The sequence below is a fragment of the Arabidopsis lyrata genome (genome assembly GCF_000004255.2).
Source record: "Arabidopsis lyrata subsp. lyrata unplaced genomic scaffold ARALYscaffold_1, whole genome shotgun sequence".
Classification (NCBI taxonomy): domain Eukaryota; kingdom Viridiplantae; phylum Streptophyta; class Magnoliopsida; order Brassicales; family Brassicaceae; genus Arabidopsis; species Arabidopsis lyrata.
In genome coordinates this window covers 24,905,118-24,929,103 of record NW_003302555.1, presented here as the reverse complement: position 1 = coordinate 24,929,103, position 23,986 = coordinate 24,905,118, and the positions used below count along the sequence as shown (strand labels likewise).

At 35.5% G+C, this 23,986-nt stretch overlaps 4 protein-coding genes and 2 long non-coding RNA genes across 6 annotated transcripts; 5 read left to right on the top strand and 1 right to left on the bottom strand.

Moving 5' to 3' along the window:
• LOC110225329 lies at positions 1–1,035 on the bottom strand. The gene is made up of 2 exons (XR_002329711.1): positions 782–1,035; positions 1–344 (listed from the first exon to the last, which is right to left on the bottom strand). It is a non-coding gene; the product is annotated as an uncharacterized LOC110225329 (long non-coding RNA).
• Positions 1,036–1,261: 226 nt separating this feature from the next.
• Positions 1,262–4,086, top strand: LOC9330202 (3-phosphoshikimate 1-carboxyvinyltransferase, chloroplastic). Its single transcript, XM_002894095.2, has 9 exons — positions 1,262–1,539; positions 1,731–1,942; positions 2,016–2,260; positions 2,348–2,501; positions 2,718–2,932; positions 3,016–3,133; positions 3,280–3,490; positions 3,567–3,628; positions 3,707–4,086. The coding sequence occupies exons 1-9, from the start codon at positions 1,404–1,406 to the stop codon at positions 3,923–3,925; spliced, it is 1,572 nt and encodes a 523-aa protein (XP_002894141.1). The 5' UTR covers positions 1,262–1,403; the 3' UTR covers positions 3,926–4,086.
• Positions 4,087–6,416: 2,330 nt separating this feature from the next.
• Positions 6,417–7,742, top strand: LOC110225148. Its single transcript, XR_002329555.1, has 8 exons — positions 6,417–6,481; positions 6,663–6,721; positions 6,829–6,896; positions 7,071–7,121; positions 7,223–7,288; positions 7,379–7,440; positions 7,519–7,634; positions 7,727–7,742. It is a non-coding gene; the product is annotated as an uncharacterized LOC110225148 (long non-coding RNA).
• Positions 7,743–7,760: 18 nt separating this feature from the next.
• On the top strand, positions 7,761–8,913 carry LOC9330201 (DNA primase small subunit). The gene is made up of 7 exons (XM_021014080.1): positions 7,761–7,833; positions 7,970–8,092; positions 8,180–8,237; positions 8,352–8,428; positions 8,502–8,553; positions 8,639–8,718; positions 8,806–8,913. The coding sequence occupies exons 2-7, from the start codon at positions 8,090–8,092 to the stop codon at positions 8,818–8,820; spliced, it is 285 nt and encodes a 94-aa protein (XP_020869739.1). The 5' UTR covers positions 7,761–7,833; positions 7,970–8,089; the 3' UTR covers positions 8,821–8,913.
• A 1,975-nt stretch (positions 8,914–10,888) lies between these two features.
• On the top strand, positions 10,889–13,272 carry LOC9330200 (replication factor A protein 1). The gene is made up of 10 exons (XM_002894093.1): positions 10,889–11,047; positions 11,155–11,422; positions 11,514–11,610; positions 11,691–11,812; positions 11,884–11,968; positions 12,054–12,189; positions 12,309–12,493; positions 12,622–12,745; positions 12,845–13,018; positions 13,132–13,272. Exons 1-10 carry the CDS (start codon positions 10,889–10,891, stop codon positions 13,270–13,272), a joined length of 1,491 nt encoding a protein of 496 aa, XP_002894139.1.
• Positions 13,273–16,266: 2,994 nt separating this feature from the next.
• Positions 16,267–17,413, top strand: LOC110224449. The gene is made up of 3 exons (XM_021010521.1): positions 16,267–16,444; positions 16,524–16,739; positions 16,822–17,413. The coding sequence occupies exons 1-3, from the start codon at positions 16,267–16,269 to the stop codon at positions 17,262–17,264; spliced, it is 837 nt and encodes a 278-aa protein (XP_020866180.1). The 3' UTR covers positions 17,265–17,413.
• The last annotated feature ends 6,573 nt before the right edge of the window (positions 17,414–23,986 follow it).

Here is a 23,986-nt window from a genome sequence, read left to right as displayed (position 1 = left end):
TACCTAAACACTTAGATTTATACATCAAAATCAGAAACATGTTGCCTCGCCTAAATACATACATCAAAATCAGAAAACAATTGAATCTAATAACTCAACCACCAATACTTCTTCACAATCTTTTCATGTCTCGCCTTCACTTGCTCAATTCCCTTGCCTTCTCTTGCTCCAATTCCCTCATCTTCTATAGCTCCAATTCACACGCCTTTTCCTTCTCTTCCTCCTTCTTTGCTCTGATTGGTTTGGAGCAGATTGCTTTAGTCTTTTGGATCTCTAGGAGAAGATAATCTTTCCCTTCTAGAACTAGATCATCCTCCTCTAGTAGTAGTCATTCTCCTTAGTTCCTGCAACAACACATGATATTCAATATCAAATATTCCAAGGATAAACAATTTCATAATCTTTATTTTTAACTCATTTCATAAACCATCTATACGGAATAAATTCATCAAATCCGATTTGTAATCATACAACTAGTCACAATGGCTATTAACAGAGGCAATTTCAAATCCGAATTGTAATTCAAATCCAAATTGTAAAACCCTCACAAAGAAGAGGAGAAGTTCTCGGAAGAAATCAAAACCTAATTAAACCCAACACAATCAATCGAAATTAGGGATCTTAACAAATGAAATTCCATAAAAAATGCATCTGTTTCAGACAAAATCAAAGAGAACTACATATCAAACCTTCACGGAGAAGAAGAAATCGGAACAAATCAAAACCTAATTAAACCCAACACAATCAATCGAAATTAGGGATCTAACTAATGAAATCTTACCAAGAGATGACACACCGGAGTTCTCACGGCGGATTCTTCGATTTCACGGTGGATTTCACGGAGAAGAAGAGAGAGGACGATCTTTGGATCAATAGAAATGAGTGACGAGGGAAGAAGAAGAAGACGAAAGAGTATCGAGAGAAGAGAGAAGAAGAAGGAGATGAAATGAGATCGAAAGATTTAGGGTTAGAGAGATTCGGAGATTCACAGTCTTTGATAGAGAGAAAACGAAGAAGATGAAAGAATGGCGTCAGGGAGTTAATGTTTGTGTTTCTCAATTTGAGAATTAAAAGATCTGAAACCTGACCCAAAATATGTGGATCTAGATCCAAAATCAGGTTGGATCAGTAAATAAATCAAAAAACCCAATTTTATTTGTCTTTTACTATTTTCTGAATTAAAATAATTAATTAAACACAAGTTTTTTTTATATCGGGGGCTAAGTAGAGAATGATTTGATCACAGGGGGCCAACCAACGGATTATTAATCCTTTGCAATCTGTGCCTCCATTTTGCACAACGAAGAAGAGAAGAAGAAGACCACAAAAGCCATTTGCCACCAACTCCAATTTCTCTCCCTTAAACCTTTCTCAATCCTCTCTTTTGCCTTCGAGTCCTGATCATGGCGTCTTCTCTTACTTCCAAATCCATTCTCGGATCCACCAAACCAGGTTCTTCTTCTCTTCCCTCGGAGCTCCGTCGTCTCTCCTCTCCGGCCGTTCAGATCTCTATCCGTACCCAAACCAGGAAGAACTTTCGTGAGTTCTCTCTCTGATTATTTTCGAAAATTTTAGATTCAAGCGTTTGCATATAGAAGAAAGATGTGTAATTTGAAACTTTAGAGCAGTTCTGGTTGATTGAATTGATTCACATTTCCATTAGAACAACAAGGAGATATTGAAAGTTTTAAGCTTTAAGAGTTTTGAAATTTGGTTTTTAAAATTGGCAGAGATACAAGCTTCTGGAAGTTCTGAGAAGAAGAGTGGTATGATGCTAAATGGTTCTGAGATTCGTCCTGTGAAGGTTATGGCTTCTGTTTCCACGGCGGAGAAATCGTCGGAGATTGTGCTTCAACCCATTAGAGAAATCTCGGGTCTGATTAAGCTTCCTGGCTCCAAGTCTCTCTCTAATCGGATTCTGCTTCTCGCTGCTCTATCTGAGGTATGTCATACTCGATTTCGTTGTTTTAGCGTTACTGCTCACAAATCTGCATTCTTTTCTGGAACTACTGTAGGGAACTACTCTAGTGGACAACTTGTTGAACAGTGATGACATCAATTACATGCTTGATGCGTTGAAGAAATTGGGGCTTAATGTGGAAACTGATAGTGAAAACAATCGTGCAGTAGTTGAAGGATGTGGCGGGATATTCCCAGCTTCTATAGATTCCAAGAGTGATATCGAACTTTACCTCGGAAATGCAGGAACCGCGATGCGTCCACTTACAGCTGCAGTTACTGCTGCAGGTGGCAACGCGAGGTAGATTAAAGGAGTTGATGCTTCTTAGTTTTTGATGTTTCCAAAATGGAGTTTGTGTTGATTTTTGTTTTGATTGGTTTATTCCAGTTATGTGCTTGATGGGGTGCCTCGGATGAGAGAAAGACCTATAGGGCATTTGGTTGTTGGTCTTAAGCAGCTTGGTGCTGATGTTGAATGTACTCTTGGAACTAACTGCCCTCCTGTTCGTGTCAACGCTAATGGTGGCCTTCCCGGTGGAAAGGTGAGATCTTGCGAATGGCATGTGTGATTTGTAATCCCGACACTTACTTTATTAACACTTGCAGAAATGTGTGTTCTTCATAGCCTTAGCTTGACAGATTCCATTTTGGTAGTGAGATTTGTTTTTGTCTCAGTTAGGAATTACTTTTCTTTCTCGATTACCTTTTTCCTTGTATGGTTTCTTGATTGACACATCGGACATGTTTTGCATTTGCAGGTGAAGCTTTCTGGATCAATTAGTAGTCAGTACTTGACTGCTCTGCTCATGGCTGCTCCCTTAGCTCTTGGAGACGTCGAGATTGAGATAGTCGATAAATTGATTTCTGTTCCATATGTTGAAATGACATTGAAGTTGATGGAACGTTTCGGGGTTAGTGCCGAGCATAGTGATAGCTGGGATCGTTTCTTTGTCAAGGGCGGGCAAAAATACAAGTAAGACTGATTCTTTTCTTCCTTTTCTGAAATCACATACCTTAGATTGACAATATAATGACTAAAATGGTGAAATGATTCAGGTCTCCGGGTAATGCGTATGTAGAAGGTGATGCTTCTAGTGCTAGTTATTTCTTGGCTGGTGCTGCCATTACCGGTGAGACTGTCACTGTTGAAGGTTGTGGAACGACCAGCTTGCAGGTAATATTTGTATACTGAATCATCAAAGAGGCTGTTAAGTTTAGTGAAATTCGTTAAGGTCAAAATTTCATCTTTTTAAGGCTTTGACAAGTTGTATGTAACGTATTCGCAAGAATCTAAGTTCAATTTTTGTGATGAATCTCTAGGGAGATGTGAAATTTGCCGAGGTTCTTGAGAAAATGGGATGTAAAGTGTCCTGGACAGAGAACAGTGTGACTGTGACAGGACCATCTAGAGATGCTTTTGGAATGAGACACTTGCGGGCTATTGATGTCAACATGAACAAAATGCCTGATGTAGCAATGACTCTTGCCGTCGTTGCTCTCTTTGCTGACGGTCCAACCACCATTAGAGATGGTAAGTAAAAAGCTCTCTCTTATAATTTAAGGTTTCTGAAGATTCATGGTCACTTAATTCTATTTGGTCAATATAGTGGCTAGCTGGAGAGTAAAGGAGACAGAAAGGATGATTGCCATTTGCACAGAGCTTAGAAAAGTAAAATTCTTCTTCTCTTTCTCTCTCTTTCTGTATTCTAAGTAATTTGCTCATAAATTTTGCGGGTTTTGTGTTCAGCTGGGAGCTACAGTGGAAGAAGGTTCAGATTATTGTGTGATAACTCCGCCCAAAAAGGTGAAACCGACAGAGATTGATACATATGATGATCATAGAATGGCAATGGCATTCTCTCTTGCAGCTTGTGCTGATGTTCCAATCACGATCAATGATCCTGGTTGCACCAGGAAAACCTTCCCCGACTACTTCCAAGTCCTTGAAAGAATCACAAAGCACTAAACAAAAAACTCTAAAATCTCCACTGTTCTGATCCTAGCTTATCTGTTTCCAATTTCTTGTCTCTGTAACATTATTAGAAACCAAGAGTGTTTGTTTGCGTGTACCTGAACTGAGTGAGATTTGAGATGCAATCATTGAATCGGCTTTGGTCTATCATTTTACTCTGTTTTTCAGGGTGTTGGTTCAGCTTCTCTCTAGTTATAATCCACTCCAAACAGGTACCAATCCAACGTTTTGGTTTTAAGAAAGAACAGAACAAATAATACACTGCGATAACCGGGAACTGGTAAGCATGAGGAGATCAGTCTGATTGCTGTTGTATATATTTAAAGAAGATTATGTGGCAAAACATCATCAACCAAATGATTAAATTTTTTATCGTTAATTCGGATAATGTACTATGTTGTTCTGTTACTAAACAGAGGTAAAGAAACAGAACTTAGGTAATGCGGTTATTAATAGTCATGGGGCACATCAGATTCGTAGACTTTGTCATTTAGGAGCTACTACTACTGATTAACTTTTATGTTACAGATATAATTTTTAAGAAATTCTCGTCGTTTAAAGACGACAACTTTCTACACCAAATTCACAGATGCTGAAGAGAAACTATTGGTGAGGGTGCGCCTAGTGCCTAGGAAGAAAATCGGAGATTACACGGGGATCAATCGGGGATTAGTTTTAGGGCTATATAATGTTTAAAAAACATATTAATCTATTATAATTAAAATTTTTATATAATATTGTTTTTAAAATTGCATTAAAGACATGGAAACAAGATTTTAATTTCAAATTTATGATTTTTATACAAATTACGAATATAAGTAAGACGTTTTGAATTTTAGATTAAAAAAAGAAAAAAAAAAAAAAGGGCTAGGCGCTGTCTAGGCGGGCTAGGCGGACAAAAAATCGGATAGCGATTTTTCTTACCGATTTGGAAAAAATCGCCGCGGTTCCCCTCCGATCAGCGCCCCTCTATTTGTTCTTCAATTTGTCAGCTTTTTTTCGGTTGTGAGATTCTTACAGACAAGCAGATTATTCGAGGTCACCATTTGTTCCAAAGTGTAAGAAAGACATGCCGGCAGATTATGTTTTTTTTTCTTCTTTAAATTCATTTTGTTGATTGTTGTTTCGTTGTTTTGTTTTTGTTTTTGTTTTTTGGTTTTTATATTGCTTCAGTTGAATCAGGTTGGTTAAAATTATGGTTCATCAGATTATTTGTAAAATAAAATTTCTGCATTCGCCACCGGGTTTCAGTTTAGATTCGGTTTTCATAATTTTTTTTTTGTTTTTCAAATTTTTGGTTTATAAATATAGCCAAACTAAAACCTAATCTCTAATGTAAAGTTTGGCATGATATCATTTTCAATTGAATTCAGATTTTTTAGTCAAATATATCTTTAATTCACAAAAAAAAAAAATTCGATTTTAGTTGGTTTTTCAATTTGGATTTGAATTAAGTTTCCCAGATATAAATAAATCTCTACAATAATTATTTGAGAAGTAGAAACGCACCATATTGAAAGTTAGGGCATTGGAGGCCTGTGGTTAAAAGTTAGAATGATTTGTCCTAAACACCCTTAATGAATTGTTCTTCTCGAAATTTCTTCTTCTTCGTAATTAGGGGTATATAAGTCTAATCGTGTGTTGATCTCTATAATAATGTCCTAAACACCCTCGACTTCGAAATTTTTTGTTCTTAATTGTTAGGGGTATATAAGTCTAATCGTGTTTCGTGATGATTAGTCTTAATCACCCTTAATTTTTTTTTTAATATAGTGTAATCGTTGGGGATACGAATGTCATAATGTCTCGACTTTAAGGATTATGGAATCTTAGCTTAAATTTATTTGTTAATTTTTTGGATAATTCTATATCTTAGTAGTTAATATTCGTTTTTGTTAGTTTTCTGATTTAGTTTCTAATTAAAAAAGTTAAATTTCTTAAGATAATATGGGAGGTTTGCCCTAAGTTTGAGGCTATAAATACAGAGTTTCTGCCCCACAGTTACGAACCAGATTTTTATGTTCAATAAATAGTTTTGATATTAGGGTTTTTTATATTTCTTATCGAATTTCTTATCATGCGATTATGCTTTTTGTTATATGAATTTGTTGGTTGTTCTACGAATTATTATTATTTTTTTTACTGATTTTGTATCTTTTGATTTCTGTTTTAGGTATACCGATCGTGAAGCTTCGATAAAAACGAGTTTAGACAAACGAGTTGCTGAAGTAAAAAAGAAAGTATGGTAAGGTATTATTAGTGTTTGTTTTAATTTCAGTGCGTTTGTATTTTTATTTTTTGGTTTGATCGATTATTGTGAATTAATCTCTATTTCCTATGTATACATTATGGTACATCCTGCATCCCTGGTTGGTCATCAAGAACAATAGATCTTTTTGCTGTAAATGATTTTCCAAAATTATACGTATAATAAACCGTAATTCGCTTTGTTTTAAGGAAGTTTTTACCTGTAAAGCTGTCAGGTGAAGGTAATGGACTATTGACAGAAGCAACAATGAAACATGCCTTTGACTTGCCATCTGTGACGAGGTACCCCAGAGAATTTCACCACTTTTATTATGTTTTATTTCCACTATTTGTATGGTTGAAGAACTTATGGGCAGCTTAGTGGTGTTGGACTTCTATGAAAAAGTTTAATAGTGGTTATAGGAAATTAGATACACTAATTTCTCCTCAAAAACTTTTTGTTTTGGTGTGTTTATACTTTTAGTAATCCATCTGGTGACTCTAACTCCGTGTCGGTTTGTGACTTCACATGTGATGGTAAAGGTACGCTATTTAATCAATTCTAATATGTTGTTTTTGGAATCGATATTATTTTTATAAATCTTTGCAATATCTAAATTTCAACTACGATGCACGTGGAACTTATGGAGTTTGATCTCATACAAGGCAATAATGATTTGCTTTTATTTTGGGAGTTGGATCATCGTTCTCTGCACTGGTAAATAACTTACTCATTTTCTTTTATTTCCATCGTTTCGTCCTTGCCCATCAAGTACCCACATATTAATTAGGTCTTTTACTTTACTCACCAAAATATCAGTTTTGTTACGTCTTGGTATTGATTTGGTAGTTTTACAAGTTGTTATAACAGTAGAATTTCATGTGTTGGTAGGTTGGTGATTATGACATAGCAAAGAAGGAAGACAACATTGGGTTGAGAACGGTACTTGTATTTACTCCTGTTTTTTTTTTTTTTTTTTCTCAAATGAAAGCTTATAACAAGTTTGGTGGATTGTATATTTGTCTGTGTTTGTAAATCTATAGATGGGAAACATCCTGGTTGTGATGAACAAAGATCAGCAGTCTCTGAATACTTCCGTGTTTATAAAGGTAGTGTTCTGAAGAGCTAATTATGGTGTATTTTGGTGGTTTCTGGCATTGCGAAATTCTCTTGAGTTTAATTATAAACATGTGACACAGGGAAATGAGAACAGTGCCAAAAATGTCGATCTGATGGGTCATTCTCATCAACCGTTTCTCGCGTACGGGTTTCTCCATCACCTCTGCCTTTCCGATTTCAAAAACACTGTCTTTGCTACTAATTTCTTCAGGGCTTTCAGGAGATCATGTGTGGACTTTTTAAAGAATTTCTTTGAGGATGAGTTACATGCAACTCAAAGTATATTCTCAAGCAAAGAAAAATATGAGAAGATACTTGGCATGATAACAGATGAAGGTATGAAAGAGTGTTGATGTATATAAGCGACGTCCTAATCTCAGTTTGGTCATTTACAATGATTTACATCTTCATGACAAATATTCAATCAGAGCTGAGAGGGGAGTGGAAGAATTCTGCGAGATCATCTCCATCAGAAGAAGCCACCAGCCTTTTAAGGTGGGAGCAGCTTAAAACGCTTCAATCAAAGAACAACAAGGTGTGTGATGTTTTATACGAACTGAAAACATGTATGTTAGTGTTGTGAAAAGCCGAGACTTCTTTCACTCAGCTATTAGCTTGATGAACTTGAATCCTAGATTTGCTCATCTTCAATTCTGTATCCAATTTTGTAGGCTCTATCACTGCGGACATGCGTAGAAGAAATTGTCTTCAACTTTATATATCCTCGAATTGATTTGGAGATTAGTTCTACTCTATGCTACAATTCCTTTTCTTAAACCCACGGTGCTATTATGGTAAATATTTTTCCTGGCTATACAAGATCATGGAGACCTGACAAGTTTAGTGACGGTTAAGTTGTATGGTTCCTTCTTTTATTTCAGGTCTCCAAAAAAATGAACCATTTGCTTAAGGCACCCTTCTGTGTCCATCCAAACACAGGTCCCTTTCATTGTTTCTTGAATATATCATACCAGTTGATTAGACTCATGTTCATACTTAGTTCGATATATGTCTGTGAGGTCAAATTCTTAATATAGGTCTTCTGGCTTTCAGGTCGTGTCTGTGTTCCTATTGATCCGAATAACTGCGATGAGTTTGATCCATTATTGGAAGTTCCAACACTTTCACAGGTAATATAATAGATAATCTGATACGTATGGATTTTTCCTTATGCTCCATAATTCATTTTCAAACTGTTTTCAGATCATAGAAGAAATCAACTCAGCAGGCCTCAATATGGATGTGGATGATGATAGTACGTTCTCTAATCCTATCAGTGTTGAATTATTTTGGGTTAGACTTTACTAGCATAAATCATTACAGTTATTTAACACCTGCAGATTCAGATAGTAGTTTACTTGGGAAATCAATCAACTTCTCCAGATCCTCTTTCCTAAAACGGTTACTAAAATCCTGCAAGGTAAATCTCTCATTGCTCTACTTTTACCCACGGTTTTGGATTGGTGCTTGATCATATTGAAAACTATGTAAAACGGTTGTGATGTAGTTGTTGGAAGAGTGATAATATGTTAATGCAATAGTCTACATGAAGAAATTGAGAGTTCATACAAAAACAAAATTGCTAAGACTAAGGATTCATTCAGCTGGTGACTAAGGTATTGAGTGTAATGCGGTTTATAGTCTGCTTCTTTCAGTCTTAATTTTGATTTAAGTTTGGTTAAGTTTGTAATGTACGAGCTTCACTAAGCTTTACAATTGATTACGAGCATATTGTTAGAGTAAAATTCTTTTAGAGGTAATGGAGAAAGTGTTTAAGTATTTGAGAGAGAGTTTTAGAAAATAGAACTTTTATTACTTTGATTTTAACTTGAAGACAACTTCATAACCTTACAACAAATGAGAGAGGGAGGAGGTATTTATAGCCAAAATATCTAAAATATTTTAAGAATTAATTACGGATTTTGCCCTTTTTTATAATGGCATTTATGGATTTTGCCCTTTTTTGAATAGTTTGTGGATTTTGTCCTTTTTTAGGCTCCAAAAATATGATTTAACATGCGTTTCATTCGTTATGTTTGGGTTTAGTCGGTTCCGTTTGTTCTTAGGGTTTAGTATTTGGTATAATGTACGTATTTTTGCAAAAAAAAAATCATAAATACGTACATTTTTAAATGTTAAAAAGGGCAAAATCCGTAAACTATTCAAAAAAGGACATTTTCATAAGTTTTTCAAAAAAAGGGTATTTTAGACAATAATCCCATATTTTAATCCTAAATCTAGATTATTCCATCATAATATCTAGATTATAATAATACAATTATCTCGATTTTTATGTTTAAGGAGGTGGAGATGGTTCTAGAGAATTTCTAGAATTTTTTAAGGAGGTGAGATGATGATATTTCTAGAGAAAACTCTAGAACTTGGATTTGGCCCATCAAATGATTATTGGGTAATTGACCTAATAATTAAACTTGATTCAAAATCAAGTTTAACTTTCAACACCCCCTCTTAAACTTGATTTTGCTACTCCAAGCAAACTCCTCATCTTGATAAAATCTTCGCGCTTGAGAGGCTTGGTGAAAATATCGGCTACTTGATCGAGTGCAGGTGATGTGGCCATACATGCTACAGATTGTACGCGTATTGAGATTAATCCAGATATCCGTGGAGTGGAATGCTTTGATGAATTGTAAGTTTAGTTTTCCGTATAATTAGATTTATGATGTTGGGTGTCTGGACTATAATATTGTTAATTCCTACGCTTCGGTGTTATTGTGAAGGGTCAAGAAAAACATGTAGTTGGGTATCTTGAAGAAGAAGGAAGGATTTATAGTCTCCGGTGGTGGATGTTAAAGTTATTATGTTTCAATTTCCGTTACGTTTTAACAGAGTTGTTTCAGCGATACCTCTATTATGCGGATCACAATTATCCCTTAGTTTTGTTTATTTTTTATTCTATAGTTACGTTCTTATTATGGATCATATATTTACGGTGATACGTTCGTCAGCGAGAACATTTAAATTTACATCGAATTTGTTATTTCGTTGGGGCTTAAAATAATCTTTTATATATATGTTAAATTGATCATTTCGTTGAGGCTGCGAACAATATTGAAGGATTCTTTTCTTTAGTCATAGGCTTCAAAGTGTATGCGTTATATAAAACTGGAAAGTGAAGGAGGACTTACACCTTCGTTAGTTTAAATTAATAACATAATACATAAATATTTTTGTAATTGGATTCCATTGAAAGTTTACTCTTATCGACTTTGTTTACAGAAAATAAAAATATGGATTTGTCACAAAAATGTAAACATGCTTAATCTATGATTTAGCGAGACGATAAAAGTAAATATTGCGGTTTTTATCTACGCATTCGATTCGAAAATATCTATAATAACTATTTGGTAAAGCTATAATATTTCCAGAAAATTTTATATGCTAATATCGAAGATTTACTTTTATCTCTTAATTCGATTTTGTTAATATCCATAATTATTAAATTTTATTCTATATTAGTCGAAAAGGTCGGTTAAAACCTAAACATTTTATGGCTATATATAGGATCTACTACTCGCTTTCAACATTAACGAAATCTATTAAGATATTATACTTTTGTGCGTTAAAAAATGTCGTCAAGCAGAAAAAGCAAAAATTCACTAACTTTCATCGATGATATCAATCCTATTCACGATCAGAATAAGATTAAGGTGTTAATCTTGAGGCTGTGGAAGGCGTATCAGAGAGATGCGGGCAATACAATCGAGATGGTTTTGGTGGATGAAAAGGTTATGATTTGATTATTATTTGAGATTATGTCTTCTATATCATGTGTTTGCTTTGTTTTTGTATCGTATAAGTATGCTAAGCATATTCTCTTTTTGGTTTTAAGTAGGGTTCAAGAATCCATGCAACTGTTGAAGACAAAAATATCAAAAAGTTCGACAGTGTCCTGAAAGAAGGTGATGTCGTTACCTTGAATCCTTTCAAGCTCATCAAGTACTCTGGCGATTATAAGAGCAACAGTCTTTCTTTCAAGATTTTGTTTTACCGAACAACCCAGGTCAAACCATGTGATGATTTTCCAAAGGAAGTCCCTGAGAAGTATTTTGTGGAATTTGGTGATGTTTTAAATGGTTCACGAGACACCCGTGTTTTCGTTGGTAGGTCTGGTTTAAACAAAATATCTTAATTAGTTTGATATTTGTTTATCTTTATCGCTGTCAAACTAAATAACGATACGTATTGTTGTAGATGTTATTGGTCAGATTGTCAACGTTGGACCGATAGAGGATATAAAAATCAGAGGAAAGAGTACTCCAAAGCTCGACGTCGAGTTGCGTGATCGTGGGTATGTTAATTATGCTTAGTCATTATAAGAGTTTGGTTTTCTGTATGCTTCGTTTTTTGACGTGTTTATCACGTAAATAGGAACGTACGGTTAATATGTACTCTATGGGCGGATTTTGCTAAGCAAGTTAAGGTTTATACTGAAGCAAATCCAGCGGCTGTTGTTTGTGTGATTAGGTGTGCTCAGGTTAAGGAGTGGAAAGGTATATATGTTGGTCGAATAAACTTCAAATATTCCGATGACTGTTCTAATTTTAATTGTTAACTTATTTAGGTAATTGGACTATATCTAATGCTATGGGCGCAACACGTGTATTACTCGATCCTCCAGGCGTTTTTGTTGATGAGTTCAGATCAGGGTAATAGACATAATATTGTTTATTTATTATGTTTTGTGTTATTGTATATGTCTGTATAGATATTAATATAGAATTTTTTTTGTAGGCTACCAACCGATGGCGTGGTCTTGACTAATCATGATAATAGTGAATTGTTTGCTGGATCAACTGTATCGATACGTGATCAATTCTTGGTGAAGAATCATAAACGAACTGTCCGAGATATAGTCGAGGCGTTAGAGGTAGACACCATAAATTTATGCGTTATTCTTTATATTCATGCGTTTTAAAGGGTAAAAAAAAAATTTGTTTGTTAATTAGAACTGGTTGGTATTTTAAGTCTGACCTCTAAAATCTATAGGAGGGTATGTGTGTGACCATGGTCACTGTTGGATCCGTCGAGCGAACGTCAAAATGGTATTACGTTTCGTGTAAGATGTGTAATAAGAGTGTCGAGCCTTATCCAGAAAATTCTGGTGATGATGGAAAACCACCTCTTTACTATTGCGGCGTTTGTGACAAGGATGTATCTGCGGTAGTGTTCAGGTGATCGTGTCTTTTGAATGCATTGTTTATGTCGTCTTGTGCTTGTTAATACCGTCATACTATGTTGGTGTGTGTAGTTTTAGAGCTCGGTTGTTCATTATTTGTTCTGGAATAACTGTTTGTTTTAGGTACCGATTGGTTCTGGAGGTTTCTGATGCAACTAACTACAAGGCAAGGTTTTTGTTGTTTGATGCAATGGGTAGTACCCTCCTTCGTAGAACTGCACAGGAGCTCTATAATGCAGTTTCTGAGGTAATGGATTCGCTTTTGCTATTGTTTCTTATGTTGTTTTTGATATTTTTAACGATTATTTGTTCGTATGTTTAATCTATTTGCATGGTTTAATGATAGAATGACCCCTCTATACTTCCCTCGGAGATTGGGGCATTGGTCGGGAGGCGGTTTCTTTTTAAAGTGAGTATAGGTGGCGATAATCTGAAATCGGATCGGTCGCATTACGTGGTACAGTTATTTTCTGATGATGATGAGCTGATTAAAGACTATTCTGATGGTCTAGACTCCGAGGTTCGTGTTTTGTAGCTTGGGTTGTTCTGTTTATATGAAACTGTATATATGTGTTAAGTTTACTAAATATTCGGTGTTTTGCTTTATATATACTTAATATTGGTGTTTCTAAGGTTTTGGTGCCTTTGCCCGTAACGCCTATTACAAAGGAGGCCAGTGTTCGCCGTGGCGGTGTATCCGTCGAGAATCCGAAACCTCCTGCGAAGAAAATCAAAATCGAGGGCAAGAAAGAAGAGAGTTTTGCCACAACTTAAAGAAGAATTTGGTTTTTTTTATATATCTAGATTTAGCGGTTTTATTTATATTTAAATATCATAGCAGACTTTACAATAAATTGTGCGACTTTATGTTCGTTTTTTGTTGTGACTGAGTCTGGATGTTATTTGGTGTTTTCGTTATTTGTTTTTTTGTTTTTTTTATACCTTCCCGAGTGTCATATTTAGATATTGTTCGTTTTTTGTTTTCTATGATCGGTATGATGTTGTTTGGCAAACGACAAACGCGACGTTTCTGCTTATACACGTGCAAGTGTTTTCGCTAGGGCTGAATAAATTCTATACGCAACTAATACATGCATTTTTTGTTATACTAATGATATGTGTTAGGTGTTATTGTTTGACGCCAATGTATTCACTTAGAAATATTGTTATAGATTAAGAGTCGCATGTAGGTAACATGTGTTTAACAAGACGTGGATATTATTATATATGTATTATTATAAAATATTGGATTTCGTTTTATGTCGTATATAACAGTTTCACGTTATTTGTGATATATTTGGTATCTGATTTAGCATGCTGATTTATAATTAGTTAGGGTTATGTGAGCATTCACGAGCTCTATATATTTGCACGTTTCATATTATGCTTATATGGTCTACTAACGTAGGTTGATATCCCGGCCGTTTCTCTGAGCAACGCATAAATTGGTAGTTCTGTTGTATTGAGATATGTAACATTAACAATTCTAAAATATTAAATATTCGACGGAATTAGAATGTTTCTTTTTAAGTTTACTGTTTGTGTAACAATATGTTAGAGTTAACATTTTAGGTATTGATAGATTTGATCATATCTCCTATTAATATAGTGGTATGTTTGTTATTATCCATAATAGAAAATATTATTTTCCTTGGTTTTAAGTCGCTCAATATTTTACGTAAAAATAAAGGTCTTATTGGGTACCCTAATACCTAGCTTATATATACGTCTATAAATAATACATGCATTCTTGTGTTAATCATTGCGAACGCTCGTGTTGAAAAGATGGAGGTAGTCGTTAGTATTTTTACTTGATGTTGGTCTGATATAGTTTATTGGTTTTACGTTAAATTGGCTTTCTCTTTCCGAAAATAACAATCATGTTGATTGATTATTAATATGTGAATGTTTTGATCGGACAGGTTAACAAGCAAAACACTAACTCAACCCATATTAGCCAGACGGATGAATGTATCGTAGCTATCCAACAAGCGGCTTCGTGGGTGTTGTCGGTCGATAGATTGCGTGGTTTATTTGTTATGCTGATGGATGTTTTCTGCGAGGCAGATCCGTTGTCGGTCTGGGATGCTACCTGGGATGTATTGTTTAAAGATGTGTTGTTTCCACAACAAATTATTTTTAACGATCATGGTAAATGTACACCGTTAGTTTTTGCCAATATTTACAAATATCGTCAGATGGATAATGTTTTATTATTTTGTTCTAGAGCCGGAGTATGCCTACAATGAAATCCAAAACTTTGAGACATTTATGCGTAAGGAAAACTCTACGTTCAATGTCTATGCGGAATTACGGAAGAGAGTCGCTTTAGCTGGTGGTCCTACATGTGATCCTTCGTTGGAATATAAGATGCGTGATCAGTTTAACAATCTTAAGATAGATTAGATTGTTTGCATCGTTTTGATTTATTTCTGTTTATTTTAGGGTTTTATAAACTATGTTTCTGCTTGGTTCTCTCTATACTATTATATTTGTTTCGGCAAAATAATAGAATATTTTTTTATAGACGGTGTTTTGAACTATTAACGCTGCAATGAAGATTTTATTTTATTATTCCTGTATTGCGTTCTCTTAACTTTTTTTTTTTTTATTGACGGTGTATCTTTATAATTACGCAATGAGTTTTAAGCACCATAAAACGCGATAGTTAAAACACATGGTTTCTTCTTCGTTGACCGTCAAACAACTTATGCTAGATGAAACAACGTCCTATAATGTGAGATGCATGATAGCTGCTGTATGTTGAGTAGCTTCTTTAATTTGCTATATGGTTTCTTATGATTTTATACAGATCTCACGGTTATGTTATCTATTCATTTTATCTCCAAGTGATATTTCATTTTATCTCCAAGTGATATTTTATGACCATAATTATGAGGTTTAACAAGCCATGGAAAATTAACTTTCTGTCATTATAACTTGTATTTATGAGTTGAGATTAATTTAAAAAGTAAAATTCGTTGTGCTCGAATCACATATATGATTAATACTATATAACATATCATTAAAATATAATATTTCCAGTTTTCAGTTTACTTTTTATATTCATTTCCGTGAGATTTTCATCTTCTCTCAAAGTTATGTATGGGTATTACCAAATGCGTTTGCTGTTAAAGTAAATATTTTATAAAATTCCTTCTTTTTTTTGGATACAATCAGAATAAAAAGTAAAATTTGAATATATCTAGAAAATATATTGATTAGTAATATATATCGCAATATTAAAATATAATATTTCCAGTTGTTCTATTAAAGAATACCATAGTAGATTATTGTTATATATAATTTTCCGTTGGTTTCCTCTATGTTCACGATCTTCTAGGTTTTGGAGACAATGAAACGTGGTAGAGGTCAGAAATAAGATCGCACAGCTTGCATACGTTATATATTTTATATTGTCGTATAACCATAATCCTTTTTTATAAAACATTCTTGTCTATCACTCTGATTTGTTTTCATTATGTCCGTCCAAAGGTGATCATCGACGTATACATCGCCGTGTTTATAATAACAACTTCGACTATTTGCTCGATGTACCCAAGGATGGTGCGAAAAAGGCAAGAAATTATCGTATGGAGAAACTCAGAGCACGAAGGACTGCCTTCCGTAATAGATTATCGGGTTAAGTCTATTATCTTTAAAAAATTTATTAATTTAATTAATAAAAACGCCCACACACGCGTAATTAAGTTGTAGTGACATATTATATTTTCCGTTGTGATTAATATATATTCATAATTTCTAGGCATGGAGTCGATTAATCGAACACGTGTTATCGCGGCATATGAAAACATGATATCTGATGAATTACGTGCGTTATTGAATTCACGACCTCCTAGGGATGTTTGTTGTCGTGCGAGAGCGCGCCGTGTAGCAATACTTAAATCAAGACGGATAAAAGCGAGGACAAGACCACCAGAAACCGGTACGATAGCCTTTTATATTAAGTTTTTATTCTCGAAATTGTACGTGTGATTAACAAATAAAAAAATGTTATATATAAGGGTTGGTGTTGCCGATTTACGAAGATGATTACGTGCATTTCCTCGCAACCGATTCGGATTCTGATCATGGTGATAGGGAGGACCAAACAGACGACGATAATGCAATGGATTATGATTTTGTTGAACATCTCGATAACGCCGATGAGTGTATTATGGAACAGGAAGGGTTTGGATCCATACCGATCATAAATGTGAAACCTGGATTAACAGAAAACGGTACTTACTATGGTTGTTTTTTTTATAATTTTTTAAAAAATATAATTGATATTATTGTGTACATGAGTGCTTCTTGTGTCAGGTTATTTTGATGATGGAGATCCGTTTTATACCTGTCAAAATTGCGGTGCTTATATGTGGTTTGGCGAGCGTATTAACAAACGTGGAGCTAAAAATAGGCCTATATTTTCTATGTGTTGCATGAAGGGTAAAGTGGAGCTGCCTAAACTAAAAAATCCTCCACCGGTGCTTATGTCGATGTTGTATGGCAAGGATGAGACAAGCAAAAATTTCCGTGCTTTAATTAGAGCATACAATATGATGTTCTCATTCACGTCGCTTGGTGGTCAAATTGATAATTCCGTGAACCATGGGAATGCACCGTATGTGTTTCGCATGCAGGGTCAAAATTATCATCGCATCGGTGAACTTTTGCCTGGCCCTTCCAAAAGTCCTGCTTTCTCGCAGCTCTATATTCATGATACCGTAAACGAAGTCTCGAATAGGATGGGTGTTATGGGGTGAGTTGTTTATTGTAATATATTTTTTATATTATGTCCACGAATTAATTTCCGTTTTTTGTTGTTTTTAATTGTTTTAGCGAGAAAGGACCGGGTAAGCAAATAAAGAAGAGTATCGTTAAGACTTTATAGGATATGTTAGATGCTAACAACCCACACGTTTAGATCAGCTAGAGATAGATTAGCACAATGTGAAGATACCAGCGGCTTTAAGTTGATTTTGAAAAATCATCGAGATAGTGACGGTAGAGTCCAAAATATACCTACGACTGACGAGGTTGCTTGGCTTATCGTGGGAGATATAAACCCTAAACCGCGTGATGTAGTGCTTCAGGCTAATTCTGGAGGGTTTCAGCGTATAAGTGAGCTGCACCCATCCTACCTCCCTCTACAGTATCCTTTGCTTTTTCCTTACGGCGAGGATGGATTTAGGTTAGGTATCGACATTGGATTCATCGATAAAGGCGGTCTAAAAAGAACAAAAGTGACGATGAGAGAATTCTTTGCGTATCGCATTCAATCGAGACGAGGTGAATCTCCTACTATTGTTATGTCCAGGAGATTATATCAGCAGTTCCTGGTTGATGCGTATACGATGATCGAAAGCAACAGGCTTCGTTATTTGTTTTTTAACCAGAAAAATCTCCGCTGTGAAAGCTATTCGCAGATTCTTAAAGTTTCTAAGAAAGGAAATAAAAATCTTTCCAGAGAAGGTAATAAAGTTATGATACCATCTTCTTTCACCGGAGGGCCTAGGTATAAGATGCAGCATTATCTTGATGTGATGGCTACTTGCAAGTATTATGGCTTTCCTGATCTATTTATCACTATAACTTGTAATCCTGCGTGGCCCGAGATTACTAGGTATCTGGAAAAATACAACTTAAAACCCGAGGATAGGCCCGACATCTGTTGTAGGCTTTTTAAGCTGAAACTCGATAATCTCATTCATGATCTTACCCATAATAAGAAGCTGGGAACTGTCTCTTCTGGTAAGATTGACCAAACTTTTATAGCGATATTTGTGTCTCGCATAAATTATGTGTTATTATTATATATATAGAATTTTAGAATCTTAAATTTTTAACCTCTTATTCTGTAATTTCTTGTATATTTTACAGTTTTATACACGATTGAGTTCCAAAAAAGGGGTCTACCACACGCACATATGGTCCTGTTCCTAGCTCCAGGATCAAAACTTCCAACTACTGATGATATTGATAAACATATTAGTGCAGAAATTCCTGATCCAGAGTTAGAGCCGTTTTTGTATGAAGTTGTAGCAGATATGATGGTGCATGGTCCGTGCGGAGTTGTTAATCCCGGCTGTCCGTGTATGCAAAAAGGCAGATGCACCAAATACTACCCTAGGCCTTACAGTGATCAGACTAAGGTTGATGACGAGGGGTATCCTATTTATAGACGGCGAGCGGATGGCAAATTCATCGTGAAGCAAAAATTTAATGTCGATAATAGGTACATCGTTCCATATAACGCTTATTTATCGAAAAGGTATCGTGCTCATATTAATGTCGAGTGGTGCAATCAATTACGATCTATCAAATATCTCTTCAAGTATATCCACAAAGGACCCGATTATATCAGAGCAAAAATACAAAAGGATGGTCAAGAAGAGGAAGTCCATGACGAAATAAAGCAGTATTATACATGCAGGTGCCAAATGAGACTAATTGTTTATAAAATGTTATGTTATCGTCTTAGACTAAATACTGTTGTTGGGAGTTTTGAAATTATTGCCTCATTCTCATTATTTTTTATGTCGTTTCGTTTATAGGTATATATCTGCATGCGAGGCCACTTGGAGAATATTAGCTTTTGCTACACATTATCGGTCTACACCAGTAGAAAAACTTACATTTCATCTTCCTGGTGAAGAGGTTATTGTTTTCGATCCGAATGATCCTGTTGATGAGGTTATAAGTCGTAAATCTATCGGTCGTACAATGTTCTTGGCTTGGATGGAATGTAACAAAGAGTATCCAGAAGCCAGAGAATTGACATATGCGGATTTTCCATCTAAGTTTGTTTGGAAAAGCAGAGAGCGTGTCTGGAAACCCCGAGTAAAAGGATTCTCGATAGGAAGGATTATGTATGTCTCTCCTTCCCTTGGAGCCAAGTATTATCTAAGGCTCCTGTTAAATTCTGTGACAGGTCCTACATCTTACGATGACATCAAAACGGTAAATGGCATTATATATCCTGAGTTTGTTGATGCTTGCAATGCACTGGGGTTGCTCGCAGACGACCGAATATTTATAGATGCTATAAAAGAAGCGAGTTATTTCGTGAAAGGTTTACCCTTGCGAAAATTATTTGTGATGATGATCGTCGCCGGAGATATAGTAAATCCTTTGCGAGTTTGGGAAGAGACTTGTGATCTACTATCGGAAGGTATCTTATTCGAACGTAGAAAAGTGTCGAGGAATCCGGGTAGGTGGATCATCTCTATTGTTTATGAAATATATATAACTGTCTTATTAATTGAATAGTAATAATAGCATGTTTCGTGTGGTTTGCAGCTTTGACGCTTTCTGATAAACAAATAAAAAATTTCACGTTGGCGTCTATTGAACTCTTGCTGCGGGATAACGGGAAGACTCTGTCTACTATCGAAGGATTTCCGCAGCCGGATGATATATCTCTTGATACGAGTACAAATCGGCTGTTGTTGGATGAGCTTGGTTATAACCAGGAAAAAGAAGCGAAAGAACACGTGAGACTCCTAGCCACGATAACAGATGAACAAAAAATAGTTTACGATGAAGTGATGCAGGCAGTTTTAGATAAAAAAGGCGGTGTCTTTTTTCTATATGGATACGGGGGCACAGGCAAAACGTACGTCTGGAGTATTTTATCGGCTGCTTTAAGGTCTATGGGACTTATTGTTCTTAATGTAGCATCGAGCGGGATAGCCTCTTTGCTGATGCCTGGAGGTAGAACTGCACATTCAAGATTTTCGATACCTCTAACGGCTGATGAATTTAGTATGTGTGCGATGAAACCATCATCCCATCTCGGTGAGTTGGTAAAACAGGCTAGCTTAATTGTATGGGATGAGGCTCCTATGATGAGCAGACATTGTTTTGAGACGTTGGATCGTAGTATTCGGGATGTTATGAGATGTAATACTGATCGGCCGTTCGGCGGTAAAACAATTGTCTTTGGAGGAGATTTTAGACAAATATTGCCAGTAATCAGTGGTGCAGGTAGAGAGGAAACCGTTTTGGCCACTATTAATTCGTCGTATATCTGGGAAAGTTGCAGACTGTTGAGGCTAACCAAGAACATGAGACTTTTAGATGGTAATTCGGATGATGCTGCACAGGAACTCAGAGATTTTGCAAAATGGATTCTTGGCATAGGAGATGGTACAATCAACGTTACAGACGATGGCGATGCTGATGTGGAGATTCCTGATGATTTGCTGATTTCTAAATGTGGTGATCCTATCAAAGCCATCGTACATAATGTTTATGGGTCAACGTTGGTCAAGGATAAGGAACTTTCTTTTTTCCAAGAAAGGGCTATTCTTACTCCGAGAAATAATGACGTGTGCGTGATCAACGACTATGCGCTATCACACATGGAAGGTAAAAAATTAATGTTAAAACTTTTATATATTGATTTAGAGTATGTTTACTGTTGTTTATTATTTTAGTTTGATAGTGGATTTAATGTTGTTTATTATTTTAATTTTCATTCATGTTGACGCCCCGGGGTTGTTAGGTGAAGAGAGAGTCTATCTTAGTTGCGATAGTATTGAATTATCGGATGCGGACAAAAGAGATAATATGGTTTATACACCAGAGTTTTTAAACAGCATCAAAGTCTCGGGGTTGCCAAATCACAGGCTGGTATTGAAAGTCGGAGTTCCAATCATGGTTCTACGGAATATTGATCCTAAGAATGGACTTTGTAATGGTACAAGATTACAAGTGACTCAGTTAGCGAATCAGGTTATAGAAGCTAGAATTATTACTGGTACGAGAGTTGGAGACATAGTTGTGATTCCTAAAATGTACTTGAGTCCCACCGAGACGAGGTTCCCATTTAGAATGAAACGTTGTCAGTTCCCGATTGCGGTTGCTTTCGCAATGACGATTAATAAAAGTCAAGGTCAGACTTTGACTAATGTAGGTTTGTATCTACCTAAGCCTGTCTTTTCGCACGGGCAATTGTACGTTGCACTTTCGAGAGTCACATCCAGGAGAGGCCTCAAGATACTGATAACAGATGATAGGGGACAACCTCAAAAGACTACTAAAAATGTTGTTTATCACGAAGTATTCCAGAACATTCGTTAGTTTGATTCTAGGATTTTCCTCTCCTTTTACTACCTGTTTTGGGCTTTCAGCTTACGACAATTTTTTTGTTTTAATTTTATTTTCTATAATACATTTTGGGTTTTAAATAAAAGGAAATTCCATCGGATATTGCCATCTTTAAATAAAAATGCTAAGAAAATAAAATGGAAAATGTCACGCAAAATGTTATTAAACAAAAAAAGGGTTGCGACGGTACGTGTCGTGACAAAGGAAGGAAAATCGAACATAAAAACAAAAGGGCTGCGACGTTTCCTTGTCTAGGTTAGTTCCCTATATATACTTAGTTGTTAAACGTTCTTGTGGACAGACCATTATCTTACTCCGCATAACGAATTTTCGCATAGAAGCAGATATGTCTTCTCGGTTCACATCGTCTTCTATTGAACGTTACAACGATTTCTCTCGGTTGAACCCTGCAATAGTTGGATGGCATGTTCACGTTAAGGTTTTGCGTCGCTTCCACACCGATGACTATATATCAAAGGGTGGGCTAGGGTTACTTCTGGTTGATGATAAGGTATTGGTTCGAAATAAGATTTGGCTTTTCTTTAGATATGTATTAGCCTTTGTTGTTATGGATGTTTGCGGTTTCCCGACTTTTGTGATTTTGGTTTTGTGATGCAGGGTAATCAGATCGAAGCGCTTATTTGTTCGCCGTTGACTTCTCATTATTCAACGTTTATTGAAGAAGATGAATTCTACACTATTATGAATTTCAGAGTTGTGGAGAATTCGGGATTCACTAAACTAACAAGGAGTGACTTTAAGATAATGTTTTATGATGGTACTATCGTTAAAGAAGCGTCTTCGTTTTCTCAAGATGACTATACTGTCGCTACACCTTTTGGTGCTATTTTCAATGGATATCATGATACTTCTTATCTCATAAGTAAGTTTTGTTTGTTATGCTTTACAGAACGTTCAGCGGTTTTAGTTATTTATTTTGCTTATGTAGAAATCTTGATATTTGCTTGTAGCTTTGATTGGGCGGGTCGTCGAGTCGAGTGATCTTACGAACGTGACCGATGAACCATCTGTCATAGGGGGATACAGATACTCATTCACCATTGAAGATCAAGAGTACGATTTCTTTCATCGTTGGTTATTTGAAATTACAATATAATATATTTATTGAAATCATGATATAATATGTTTATTGATTCACATACATTTTTATTTTGATTAATAAATAGGAAGAAGACCCTCAAGTGTTGTGCATATGGAGGAGTGGCGATAGAGTGCCATGATCGGTTTAGAAATGTGATTGGTACGGATGTTACGTGTGTTCTTCGCTGGTGGAAAGTTTATCAACTCCTTGATGGATGGAGGCACGTTCGTATCTACAGCCATCCCCCCTACTCGAATATTCTGGTCCAGAGCGATGCCGATAACGTCGAGCACTCTTGATAAATTAGTATTTATCATATTTAATATGTGCTTTATTTGTTTCCTTAGATTATGCAATGTTGCGTCTGGTTTTAAATTATGACATATTACTTATTTTTTTATTATTATTAATAGAAACTATCTTATTATGAAAGATGCACTTTGTTATGTACCGATACAGTGATATATTTGGTAAATATTCACTTCTTATACTTTATGCAAAAAATCCCCCCCAAAAATAGTAAATATGTTAGATTTAGCTAAAATTGAAAAATCTGCAAAATATTTTCGAATCTCTGTTTAAGAATTATTACTTTTTTTATACTTCTGATAATTCCGAATCTAATGTTAAATAATTGGAAAATTCGGATCTATATATATATATATATCGATTTATACTTGGCTTCGGTGTTTATAACCACCAGGATCGATGGAATCGTTTAGATGTCATGGGTGGCCTTTTGACGTTATGACCTATAACAGAAATATGTTCACTATATCATCTCTGAATCCGTTGATCCATGAATGGAGTACTTGTGTTAAGATTTTGCATGTTTGGCACGAACTCGAGGATGTTAGTAATGCACTAAACCTTATTTTGATGGATAATCAGGTTGGTAATTCTTCATAATAAACTGTAATCAGTATTTGTGTTAAGATTTTGTATTGAGATGTTTTCATGTTTTGTAATTAAATCAGGGTACGAAAATCCGAGCCGTCATTCGCGAAAGTTTGGTAACTAGGTTTTCGCCATTACTGATTGAGGGTCTCTGGATGATATTAAGAAAATTTTCGTTAATCCCTGATGTCGACTTAGTCAGAACTACTCCACATAGATTCAAGATTCAGTTCTCTCCTGATACATGTGTCGAATATCTTAATTACCTCGCATGTGATTATGATTACTTTAACTTTGCGAGATTTCGTGATATTCGTACGGGTATAAGTAACCCGTATATCTGTGTAGGTGAGATTATATTCGTTTCTCTTCTGG

Bases quoted from the DNA above. Each gene is read 5' to 3' on its own strand.
- LOC9330202 (XM_002894095.2), top strand. From the start codon at position 1,404: ATGGCGTCTTCTCTTACTTCCAAATCCATTCTCGGATCCACCAAACCA. The intron at 3,134-3,279 runs GTAATATTTGTA...ATGAATCTCTAG, and splicing joins GTGGAACGACCAGCTTGCAG to GGAGATGTGAAATTTGCCGA. The intron at 3,629-3,706 runs GTAAAATTCTTC...TTTTGTGTTCAG, and splicing joins TTTGCACAGAGCTTAGAAAA to CTGGGAGCTACAGTGGAAGA.
- LOC9330201 (XM_021014080.1), top strand. The intron at 8,238-8,351 runs GTCCCTTTCATT...TCTGGCTTTCAG, and splicing joins CTGTGTCCATCCAAACACAG to GTCGTGTCTGTGTTCCTATT. The intron at 8,554-8,638 runs GTACGTTCTCTA...TAACACCTGCAG, and splicing joins TATGGATGTGGATGATGATA to ATTCAGATAGTAGTTTACTT.
- LOC9330200 (XM_002894093.1), top strand. From the start codon at position 10,889: ATGTCGTCAAGCAGAAAAAGCAAAAATTCACTAACTTTCATCGATGAT. The intron at 11,813-11,883 runs GTATATATGTTG...TAACTTATTTAG, and splicing joins TCAGGTTAAGGAGTGGAAAG to GTAATTGGACTATATCTAAT. The intron at 12,494-12,621 runs GTGATCGTGTCT...TGTTTGTTTTAG, and splicing joins GTATCTGCGGTAGTGTTCAG to GTACCGATTGGTTCTGGAGG.
- LOC110224449 (XM_021010521.1), top strand. From the start codon at position 16,267: ATGGAGTCGATTAATCGAACACGTGTTATCGCGGCATATGAAAACATG. The intron at 16,445-16,523 runs GTACGATAGCCT...GTTATATATAAG, and splicing joins GACAAGACCACCAGAAACCG to GGTTGGTGTTGCCGATTTAC. The intron at 16,740-16,821 runs GTACTTACTATG...TTCTTGTGTCAG, and splicing joins ACCTGGATTAACAGAAAACG to GTTATTTTGATGATGGAGAT.